This window comes from Archocentrus centrarchus, chromosome 16, assembly GCF_007364275.1.
Source record: "Archocentrus centrarchus isolate MPI-CPG fArcCen1 chromosome 16, fArcCen1, whole genome shotgun sequence".
Taxonomy (NCBI): Eukaryota; Metazoa; Chordata; class Actinopteri; order Cichliformes; family Cichlidae; genus Archocentrus; species Archocentrus centrarchus.
The window spans coordinates 20308098-20320142 of record NC_044361.1 but is presented as its reverse complement, the minus strand read 5'-3'; the positions used below and the strand labels follow the sequence as shown (position 1 = coordinate 20320142).

At 40.3% G+C, this 12045-nt stretch overlaps 2 protein-coding genes across 2 annotated transcripts; one reads left to right on the top strand and one right to left on the bottom strand.

The window, feature by feature from the left end:
- The first annotated feature begins 340 nt into the window (after positions 1-340).
- On the top strand, positions 341-1403 carry LOC115794018 (sialoadhesin-like). Its single transcript, XM_030749250.1, has 4 exons — positions 341-400; positions 510-893; positions 984-1035; positions 1340-1403. Exons 1-4 carry the CDS (start codon positions 358-360, stop codon positions 1401-1403), a joined length of 543 nt encoding a protein of 180 aa, XP_030605110.1. The 5' UTR covers positions 341-357.
- A 5857-nt stretch (positions 1404-7260) lies between these two features.
- On the bottom strand, positions 7261-11637 carry LOC115794351 (alpha-(1,3)-fucosyltransferase 9-like). Its single transcript, XM_030749815.1, has 2 exons — positions 11295-11637; positions 7261-9654 (listed from the first exon to the last, which is right to left on the bottom strand). Exon 2 carries the CDS (start codon positions 9644-9646, stop codon positions 8564-8566), a length of 1083 nt encoding a protein of 360 aa, XP_030605675.1. The 5' UTR covers positions 9647-9654; positions 11295-11637; the 3' UTR covers positions 7261-8563.
- Positions 11638-12045: the final 408 nt, after the last annotated feature.

The window sequence follows — 12045 nt, the reverse complement described above, 5'->3', positions numbered from 1 at the left end:
GTGCTATCAAGATTAATATTAATTATTTTATCAAATGGTCTCTTGGATTTTCTGAGTTTTTTTTTTTTTCCTGTGATCTTTTTAAATCAGAGAAGCAGGAAAAAATGTTTCTCTTCAACGAATACATTATGCTTCATAGTTTGGGGCTGGTTTTTTTTATTTATTTGTTTATTGTTTGTGTTTTTACTGGTTGACTCTATCATCAACTTCATGGAAAATCATCTGACTTCTACATTAACTTCAGAATTCTACATTTTAGGAACCTTTAGAAACAAACTTCAGAATTATTTCTGTACGGTGAATAATGTTAAGATGGCAATTTCATATGTATTTCAGGAATGTGATATCATTCATAAGATGTCTGGATTTGGAGAATTTTTCCTGCACTTCTATATTCTAGGTATGGCAATACACACACACACACACACAGACACACACGTTTGTGTGTGTCTACGTGTGTGTGTGTTTATGTGTTTTATATTTTAATCTTTCTCATGGTACTCTTGCAGGGTGTATTTTCTGCAGCTCCGGTGCTTGGCGTGTAACAATGCCAAGAAATATCAAAGCATTGAAGGGTTCCTGTCTTGTTATCCCTTGCAGTTATGATTACTCTAAATATCCACCTAAAAGACCAGATCGTATAGTGTGGTACAAATATGAAAGCAGTGGATATCCTTTAGTTTATGACAACTGGTATCCGGGTAATGTCTTGGACCAATTTAAAGGAAGAACACATGTATCTAGCTCTTCATACAATCGGCAATGCAGTCTGATGATCGAACCAGTGACCTGGTCTGATCACAGTCAGACGCTTTATCCCTGGGTGGATCCTGAGAATGTTGGAAAAGGAACCTATCGCTTCTTTGACACAACTGTAACAATTGAAGTTGTGGGTAGGTAACTAATTTGAACTTTGGCTGTAAATCTATCATTAAATTTGATTATAGATATGATTATTTGATTCTTTGTATTCCTTTTTGAAGGCACAGCTGATAAACCGGTTATTGATATCTTTGGAATCAAGAAGGTTGGAGAGTCAGTAATGGTGCAATGTAGTGTTTATCACACTTGCCCCACTTATCCTCCAACTCTGGAGCTCAACATCCCACTGCAAAATAAACACCTGAGCCATAGTCCTCAATCTGATGGAAGATCCAAAACTATATTGACAACCACTTTATTAGAGTGCTCTGTCCGACACCATGGTGGTCTGTCTGCATCAGCCTCTACAACCTTAACCGCAGAATGTATGTAATGAGCATGCAAGAATAAAATCTATGTTTTCTTTTTTTTTTTCCATGCTGTCTTTAATATTTGACAATTTTTATATGTATCCTAGGCTCCATTTCAGGGCTGACTATCAGCTCTACTTCAGACGAATTTCTGAAAGGACATCCAAGTAAAGTAACCTGCACCGCCTCATACACATGCTCTCGAAATATTCCAACTCTCAAATGGAATTATGGTAGTATGCCAGCCTCTTATGAGAATAACAAGATATCTAAAGAGGCTCAGTGGAGGACTATCTCCAGACTGACATTTACAGCATCTGCTAATGACAATGGAAGATTGCTGATATGCTATGCACATTTCACTGGAGGCCAGACACAACAAGCGAGCATCATTCTACGGGTAAAGAGTAAGTACAAATGTGATGTGGCAGAATTTTAATGTCTTGTAGGTTTTATTTGGTTTTATATTTGCATGTTTTTAAATGTTTGTATTGCATGCTTTTATTGTTTGGGTTTTAATTCCTGCCACATCAATTAGGGGAATGGGCAACACCTGCTGGGGCATCTTTATAAAGAGAAAGAGCAGCAGCAAAGGGGAGGAGCAGGCAGAGGAAGGAGCAAGATGGAACTGCAGTGAGGACATAGAAATGTAGCAAAAACCAGAAAAGAATGGTCTGAGGAACTGGAGCTGACCCAAGAGAAAGAGGAGAACCAGTGGCCATGGCGATGGCCATGGAAGAAAACAACAAGCGACTTTATAATAGGGATGGCACGATACCACTTTTTTATGTCCGATACCAATATTTTACATTTGGATATCGGCCGATACCGATATAAATCCGATATTTAAAATTGATCCAGGCAGGTATTGTGTTTTAATTATTGTACAGCGCTTTTCTGTCTGTGAAAAATGCTATATAAATAAACTTTACTTACTTACAACAATAACTATAACCTGAATCCTGTTTCTTCTGTGTGAGAAGGTGATGCTTATGGCATGTTGCAAATTTCAGTAGGGCTGCAACTATCGATTATTTTAGCAATTGTGTATTCTATTTATATTGATTACCCAAGTAACTGGATAAGAAATACTTTTTTTCATATTAACAGTTCATCTGCATATTTTAACTTCCGTACTGCAGTTTTTTTCCCTGTGTGAAACAAACAGGGTGGATGGAGCAGCTACAAAGTTCTCGTTTCTTCACTTACTGATCAGGTGGTTGATGAAGGACCTCCAGCTCTTTCCCAGTAAAGGTTTAATGGAGGTTACACAGACGAAAAGGCTTCTTTTGGACACTAGAAAAACATTTCCTTCTGCTCCATCTGAGCGCGCCGGCTCCTCCTCTTTCCGCTTGTGCGACAGACTGCACATAAATCAGCTGACTGCTGCTGTTGCGTCATCAGTGTTCACGTGAAAAACTAGGGGCTGCGTGAGCGCAATCTTGTAATGCTTTATATTTACAAGCATTCTCCTAAATACGTTTCTACTGCAGGTCTATATTTAGTCACAAATCAGGGATTAAAGTATCAAAAATATTTTGACCGGGAAGGGGTTCTTCCGGTACCGGACGGTCACTAGTGCTAATAGCTGCGCTCGCTAGCAGTATGTCCGGGAGCTGAAGTAGAGAAAAAAAATAACAGCTGATTCTCAGCACAGCGAGCACAACACACAAACAAGGCAGAGAGCGGTGGAGGCGGAAAAACATGTCAGCGATGATCGCTCAGTGTCAAAGGGAATCCGTCGCAGCGACGGAGGATCTGAGGGGGTTGTTTTCTAACTCCTGATCCCCCACTCCATTCCAGTAGGTGGTGGTAATGCAGCTCTAAGCTGGTTTGGTCAATCGCAAACCCACAAGAAGAAGAAGACGACTGAGCCCTGTACTGCAGCTAATGTGAGCGAAACGTTTTTTAATGTATCGGATTACATTTTTTTATTTCTTTCCGATATCCGATCCAGTAATTTAGGCCAGTATCGGACCGATACCGATACTGAATATCGGATCGGCGCATCCCTACTTCATAATATGGTGAAAGCGAAAGAGAACTGTGTGTTCCGATGGCCATAGTGAAAACTGAAATGTGTACATGATGCTTTGCTGGACTTCAAGCTTGCCTTTTGTTCATTTTATTTTGTTTTAATAAATAGCATGCTTCTTAGTTACTCCTTGGTTGCCTCCCATCTTTGCGGTTTTTTTTTTGGTTTTTTTAAGCTGCTCTCTGCCTGATTTAAATGAACCGCCCCCTTCTTCCACCTAGCACAGATATTTATTTTCATTTAACAACTAAACACTACACGCCTAAAATGCTTACAACAGAATGCTGTGAACAGTTTATGAGACTTGAATCCATGTCTCAAAGTATGATGACTGATAGAGGACAGAGCGGACTTGTACCTACCATGATAATGGATCTAATACATTGACTGCTTTGCAAGAGTTTTGGGGTTAGAGGGGGTAATGTGTGAATTTAAGTCCTGGCTGTGTCAGTGGTTAGCAACAAGCTGGTGAACACAATGGGCTGTTCAGCAGATAAATAGTTAATAAATAATTTCCTCACATGTGGTTGAGATCAACACAGAGGGAATATGAGATCAAACACAAATGTGGACACAAATACAGAGCACCGCTAGCCAATCAGAGAGCTGTTATAGTAAAATCAGTGAAGTTTGAATGGTCTTGCTGGTCACATTATTTTCATGTTATTGTGTTCGCAAAATTTTCAGAAAATTTGAACTCTAACCTTTAACTTAAGGCCAAGGTCAGTAACAAACTAAAAAAGTCTGAACTTTTTTCTTTTTTTTTAATCCAGAGAATCAAAATGTGCTTCAAAAGTTTTTTCTCTGTTGCAGGAAACATGCTCACTCGGGGTTGGTCCTTCACTACTCCAAGCGGTGTAACTGGGTTGAAAGGATCATGTCTTGTCATTCCATGCAAATTCTCCGACAGTAACTCCCAGCCTAATGGCCTTCAAGTGATATGGTACTTGTACCAGAGCACTGGGTACCCAGCTGTGTTTAACCAGAGAGGGGATGTTATTAGTAAGTTTAATGGTAGAACAAGCTTGATTGGATCAGTGGCGGAGCAGAACTGTAGTCTTACGACTGAAAGGCTGGAGATGTCACACAACCATGACCGACTCTATCCATAGACGGATAAGAACTCGATTACCTCCTTCCACATCCATTTTATGACAGTTCTACTGAACTTATTGTTTTGGGTAAGCATTTATTCATTTCCTGCTTTATATTCAATTCAACTTAAATTTCAAGAATGCAATCATCCAGATGACCACGGGAAGTTATAAGCAGGACTTCATTAATCACTGCAGTCATTCTGGATTCATTTTTTTTTTTGTGGGAATATGAAGCATGGGGATTTCTTACTGTATCAAAAACAAATCAGTATGTGCTACAACATTTACCCTGAGCACTTGTGTAACCAGTGGGCGATGTTCCTTCGTGGAGTTAACAATTTCAATGATTGTTTAGTTAAGATAAAATCAGTTAGTATGTATAGAACAAAAACAAAAGAAAACTATATACACTGCTAAAAAAAAATAAAGGGAACACTCAAATAACAGTTCCTAGATCTGAATGAATGAAATATTCTCATTGAATACTTTGTTCTGTACAAAGTTGAGTGTGCTGACAACAAAATCACACAAAAATCATCAACGGAAGTCAAATTTATTAACCAATGGAGGCCTGGATTTGGAGTCACACACAAAATTAATGTGGAAAAACACACTACAGGCTGATCCAACTTTGATGTAATGTCCTTAAAACAAGTCAAAATGAGGCTCAGTATTGTGTGTGGCCTCCACGTGCCTGTATGACCTCCCTACAATGCCTGGGCATGCTCCTGATGAGGTGGCAGATGGTCTCCTGAGGGATCTCCTCCCAGATCTGAACTAAAGCATCCGCCAAATCCTGGACAGTCTGTGGTGCAACGTGATGTTGGTGGATGGAGCGGGACATGATGTCCCAGATATGCTCAATCGGATTCAGGTCTGGGGAACAGGCGGGCCAGTCCATAGCTTCAATGCCTTCAGCTTGCAGGAACTGCTGACACACTCCAGCCACATGAGGTCTAGCATTGTCCTGCATTAGGAGCAACCCAGGGCCAACTGCACCAGCATATGGTCTCACAAGGGGTCTGAGGATCTCATCTCGGTACCTAATGGCAGTCATGCTACCTCTGGCGAGCACATGGAGGGCTGTGTGGCCCTCCAAAGAAATGCCACCCCACACCATTACTGACGCACTACCAAACCGGTCATGCTGAAGGATGTTGCAGGCAGCAGATCGCTCTCCACGGCATCTCCAGACTCTGTCACGTCTGTCACATGTGCTCAGTGTGAACCTGTTTTCATCTGTGAAGAGCACAGGGCGCCAGTGACGAATTTGCCAATCCTGGTGTTCTCTGGCAAATGGCAAGCGTGCTGCATGGTGTTGGGCTGTGAGCACAACCCCCATCTGTGGACGTCGGGCCCTCATACCATTCTCATGGAGTCGGTTTCTAACCGTTTGTGCAGACACATGCATATTTGAGGCCTGCTGAGGTCATTTTGCAGGGCTCTGGCAGTGCTCCTCCTGTTCCTCCTTGCACAAAGGCGGAGGTAACGGTCCTGCTGCTGGGTTGTTGCTCTCCTACGGCCTCCTCCACATCTCCTGGTGTACTGGCCTGTCTCCTGGTAGCACCTCCAGCCTCTGGACACTACGCTGACAGACACAGTAAACCTTCTTTCCACAGCTCGCATTGATGTGCCATCCTGGTTGACTACCTGAGCCACTTGTGTGGGTTGTAGAGTCTGTCTCATGCTACCACAAGTGTGAAAGCACCACCAACATTCAAAAGTGACCAGAACATCAGCCAGAAAGCATAGGTACTGAGAAGTGGTCTGTGGTCCCCACCTGCAGAACCACTCCTTTATCTTGCTAATTGCCAATACTTTCCACCTGTTGTCTATTCAATTTGCACAACAGCATGTGAAATTGATTGTCAATCAGTGTTGCTTCCTAAGTAGACAGTTTGATTTCACAGAAGTTTGATTTACTTGGAGTTATATTGTGTTGTTTAAGTGTTCCCTTTTTTTTTGAGCAGTGTATTTTCTACACTGAGTTTACTTGATTTCTTTCAGAATAGAGTCATCAGTTGTTTTTGATGTTTTATAGTACTATATGAAACACAATGTTTGTTTCATGAGTAAAATCACTGAGTGTGACAGCAGATATATGCTGGCTGAAACAAACTCAGCCGTCTCTTGTCTATCTTGGTGCGTCCCATCAGCTGCACATCTGCAGGCTGTGCAAATTTACAGTCTAGAAATAAAGTGATTGAGACTGTTAATCCAAACATATCCTTATTAGGAGTGCTTATCAGAGTGTAGGCTAAATTCAAGTGAAAAAAACCCAAAACAAAACATAACTGTTTTATTATTATTATTATTAGTAGTAGTAGTAGTAGTAGTATTTTCCTTACCATTTTCAGCATTTGTGCTCAAGTTCACCTTTAGTAAGAATCTTTGTCCCCCAGGGTTTTTCTTGCATAGAAGAATCTGGCATCAACCAAAGAGGTAACCAGAGCCAAAAGAAATCTCCCAGTGCTGTATCAAAGCCAAAGCCTCAAGCCTTATCAACATGAAGATGTGTGCTATAGTTCTGTGAACAGTGTTAGGGTAATTTCTTTTAAAAAAAAAAAAGTAATGTATTAGACATTACATTTCTTAAAAGTAATGCAGCATCCCCACCTGAGGACAAAGACCCACTGGGGAGCTCTCCTGAGGACAAAAGCCTTTATTTGCATTTGCATCAAAAGTATGAACTGTAACTTGCTAACTTAAGGTTCCGATACCTACCCTAAAAAGCCACTCAATAAAGCCCCCACCCAGACACACATACGCTGTAAAAAAAAAAAAAAAAAAAAAAAAAAGAGTGTCAATAATTCATATATTTTAACCTAAATACAGTATTTACTATACAGAGAATAAAATGCTGCACACCTGCAGAGAAAAATTCAACTCAGCCAGTTATAATTATGTGGGAGTCTGCCAGAGACAGCTGTGCTACAGACTGGTAAGTAAGGTTAACGTTTCCATGTTGGCAACATCTTTTAAGCTGCCGGACAAGACAGGCTATTAAAAAAAAAAAAAGGTAAGGAAGAACTTGGTAAATTGCTAATCACTGATCAGTCACAGATGTGCACATATTAAACTAATCAGAATGTGAGCATTAACACACTGATAAAAATGATTCTAGGGTGAAGTAAATCTAACATAACTGAATCTGTGAAATCAACAATAAAAAATCAAGTTAGTATCTTTACACAAATATACATAGTATTGAGGTCAAAAACATTTGTTTTAAGATACAAGATATTGTAAGTTTTTTCAGAAAATAAATTATTTAAGTACTGAGAGCCAATTATTTTAAGTTCATCCACACAACAAAAAATAATCTTATCTTTACTGCGTTTCATCTGCGTTGTTTATTTGGTATAGACCCTTTTCACATGACGTCACACAACTTCCGTTCGGCCTCGATGCTGGGGATCTTTACTTCCGGTGGATGGAGTTTACGCAGTCTAGTACATTTGCCACAAATACGGTATTAGGATATACTATGACACGTAGATAAGTTTTCACTGACAACATGTTCAAAACTGGACAAAGGCTACAAATTCTTCATTGAACATTATGGAGGTACGTGTTTTGGTCTTTTCTAGCTGTTAATTAATAGGATACCATTAGTCAGTTTGTTAGCTAGCTAACATTACATGACCTTTCTGCTTTGCAAATAGAACGTCTTTAGGCTCTAATCTTGATCAGGTCCTTATAATATATCCAGGGTTGCAACCTGTCACCATAAATAAGCAATCGTTTGTTATTTGGCAGGTGGTTTCCCGGTGCTGCCTGAGCGTCCTGCAGTTTCGGTTGCCTACAGACACCAGTTATGCTAATAGATTAACAATAAATAAATAAATATTCTCAAAAAACTAATTTCCTTGTTGACACAACCAGCCAGTCATGCATTCAAGTGCCCTGAGGAGCAGCATTAACCGAAGATAACTTAAACTAAAACCTTGCATTGTTAATATTATCTGACGAACAGAAACATAAATAATGAAATAATTATAACTGAAGCCAAGAGTTAAGAAAATTTCACAGCAACTAAAATTCAGAGAAAAAAGTACCATAAGTGAGACGTCTCATTGAGCCACTGAAAGAACAGAAAATTACCATTCAGCTGCTCTAAACAGAACATCAATGAACCTTGGCATTAACTGAAGGACAAACATCTTAAAACCACAACCTAACCACAACCCTAAAAAGCACTAGCCACCCCAGTACCACTTGTTAAGGTTATTGAATACCTTGTACTCCGTATGCCTACGCAAGTAATCACAGGATAGACACATGTGCTCAGCCCCAAAATAGCTCCTCTTTGCTTTGAAGTGCCGCCGCCACTCAAAGTACCTGAGGTACATTTTCTCATCCTTGTCCAGGAGCAGCAGGTAATCAGCCAGCTCCTTGGGTGAGGTGAAGTCCTCCACATGAATGAAGGCGTCTCCCTGGATAAAGTTCTCATAATTCTGTCTCGTTTGGCCAAGAACCACTGGCACTGTCCCCACTGTCAGCGGGTTGTACAGTTTCTCAGTAATGTAGTCCTTGTGGATGGAGTTCTCAAACGAGAGATAGAACTTGCAGCTGGTAATGGTGGGTAAAAAGTCTTGGTCAGATATGGGCTTCCCAAAGGCTCGTCCATATGTGTGAATCTCCACGTGTTTTTTCAGCTCATTGTAATATTTCACCCGCATGTGGTTCTGGTTCCAGTTGCTCACAATCCAGCAGACCAGCTTGTTTTTCTCTGGTGGGATAAAATCCTCCTCACGCTCTGCTGGTACAATGTACCCATAAGGCACTGTAATGTCAGCATCCTGACGATAATTGACAGTCAGATTGAACAGGTTGTCTAATCCAGGGAGCTGGGATGAGTGTGATGGCGACTCTGCATTCATCCATATCCACTTCTGGAATGATGGTCGCTGGAGCTGTGGGAGATTGGACAGGTCAGAGCGGATGTCTCGGTGGTGAATGATGACCCCATCTGCCTTACTGTAGAGGTTCCTGTCTGCTGTGAGGAAACAGCCATCAATGTTGAAGACTGAGCTGCAAATGCTCGGGTCATACTCTTTTCCAAAAGGCCAGCTCCAGATCAGCACAATGGTAACATTTTTATCACTCTTGTTGGGGAAGAGGTTCAGGCCAGGTTCTCTGAATACTGTTGACTCTACAGGATCTGGTAACCAGCTTATAGTTGGTTTAAAATACATAAAAAACAGAATCACAGAACATCCCAGCATAAAAGCACCGAGCAGGAGGGGTCGCAGGATTCTGTGAGAAGGTGCAGTTTCCATACTCTGTCCTAAAAAAGGGCAAAATTAAAGAAGAGAGAAAAAACAAAAAATCATGCTCAGCAGAATACAAAATCAAGACTGAGCATCTAAACGTATTCAATTTTGCATAATAACACCATTTAATAGTGTCTGTTTGACTCTGAACAACATTTTATGCCTTATTAAATGGCACCCCTCTCCCAAAATGTGTACAAAGAAAATGTTGATCTTTTTCATGACATTTAATTTCTCCTGGTTCTTTGGTATTTTATTGTAATAGAAAGAATTAAAAACACATCCTGATGCTGAAAAATTCTTTAAATTTTGGTATCAAATACCCTTTCTTCTCTATTAAAACATTGTATTGTTGCACTAATAAAAATCCATCCATCCATTCTCTTCTGCCCTTTTCAGGGTCAGAGCCTATCCCAGCTGTCATAGGGCGAGAGGCAGGGTGCACACTGTAATAAACAGATATACCTATATGTTAGAATTTACAGGGTGCAATAAACTGATTTGAATTTTACTGTGTACTGCCTGTATGCAAAATGTAAATACCGCCACACTATACACAGTGGCAGTGGAGATATTTGTCATCTTGTGCCACAAACTGATTTCCAGTATTTGCCAAGAAAAAAATAATAATTGGTGGTATTTATATTGTTGTAAATGTCTTGTTCACCTATGATCTGTCACGTACATCTCAACTCAGCTTGAGTCATAAAGAAAATTCCGGTCACATGGTAGAACCTGCAATTAGTTTTTGGCAACACCAGAGGCCAGTGTTGCCAACTTAATGACTTTGTCACTAGGCCTTTCCAGACACCCCCTTGACTTTTTTTTTTTCCTAAAAGGAACTAGCAACAAATTTAGCGACTTTTTCCAGTGACATTAGCAAGTTTTGGAGATATGCCAAAAAGTGCCAGAAAGCGATCTTCTGACAAAAAAGGGATCTCTGGTTATCTCATCCTTTAGTGACTTCTAACAGCTTTTGAGACAGCCAACAGCAAGTTTTCTTACACAAAAGTTGGTAATGGTGCCTGACACCGATCACCAGATTACACACAAATATACAGGCCAACATAGATGAAAACACAGCAGGAACATGTAGAATTCATATACATACCTTCAGAATAAAGTCCATCATTGTTATCTGTGGTTTGCTGCATACGGTTTCTAGTTTTGATTCAGCTTTTTGGAACAATGCTTCCACCTCCTTATTGAATTGATCGGTTTCTACACCTGCTGCACCAAACTCACAGCTTGTTCCTGTCTAATATCATTAGTGGGGAGTCTGTCTGTGATTTGATGATGGCCTATTTTAGAGAATTCAATGAGGCCTCTGAATTGATCCGCCAGACCGAAAGCCATATCACTGCAGATCACGCAATAGTGCAGTGGTGTCCAAGTTAATGAGTGTGGATGCCTCGGGCATTGGCAGACAGGCAACAGTGCTCAATTTACATAATTCTGACCAACATTTTCTAACTATTTGAAAAGCGTATGTTGGGTGTTAACATCCCCCAGCATTAGATTTGTACGCTTTGGAAAATGTTGATAATTGTGAATTATCCCGAAATGCTCAGTCTTATTAATATACACTGTGCTGTGTGCAAGGCAATTGGATCAGTGCTCACAAAGAAAAAAGTGAAAACATTGCCAAACAAACCTGGTGTATTTCACTGAATGTTGAAATCCAATCAAGAGTCGAAGTTGGTCTAATTTGAGGGAGCAGCTCCTACAAAGGATTCAAGTTTGGATCAAGCCCCTTTGTGATCCTGTGCTCATGGATGAGAAATTACTGGTCACTGCAAAGAGATGCTTCTTTGCTCTTAGGCAGATAAGTGATCTAACTGGTTGTGTTGAGTGTTTAATTTACAAGTCTTCTTAATGTTGCTTTCTTTATGTGAACAGAGAGAGAGAGAGAATCAGAGAGAATTAATTAGGCTTGAAAGGACATTGCATTTGGATACACTTGGATGCAGGGTTTTGAGTTTTGCTGTTTTTCCGATTTTGTGTCTTCGATCATCATAGTGTTTTGGTTCTACTGGATAATCTGTATTGTTATTAGAGGTTATATTTTCAGTTGTGCTTGTCTTTTAGCAGGATAACTGGAGCATTCAGGTATGTTCTAACTCCATGCCAGGAAGAAAGACCTCAACAATGAAGCAATTGCTGCTGCCCATCAATCTAGGAAGGGTTACAGAAGAGAACAGAATTCTCTCTCTCACACACACACACACACACACACACACACACACACACACACACACACACACACACACACACACACACACACACACACGTGCACGCAATTTTTTGTCCTGCATACTTCAATGAACTGAAGCAAATTTGTAATGAAGAGTGCACCAAAACTTCTTGTGAGAGACTCTTCTTTTTTTCAGCTGCTCCCTTTAAGG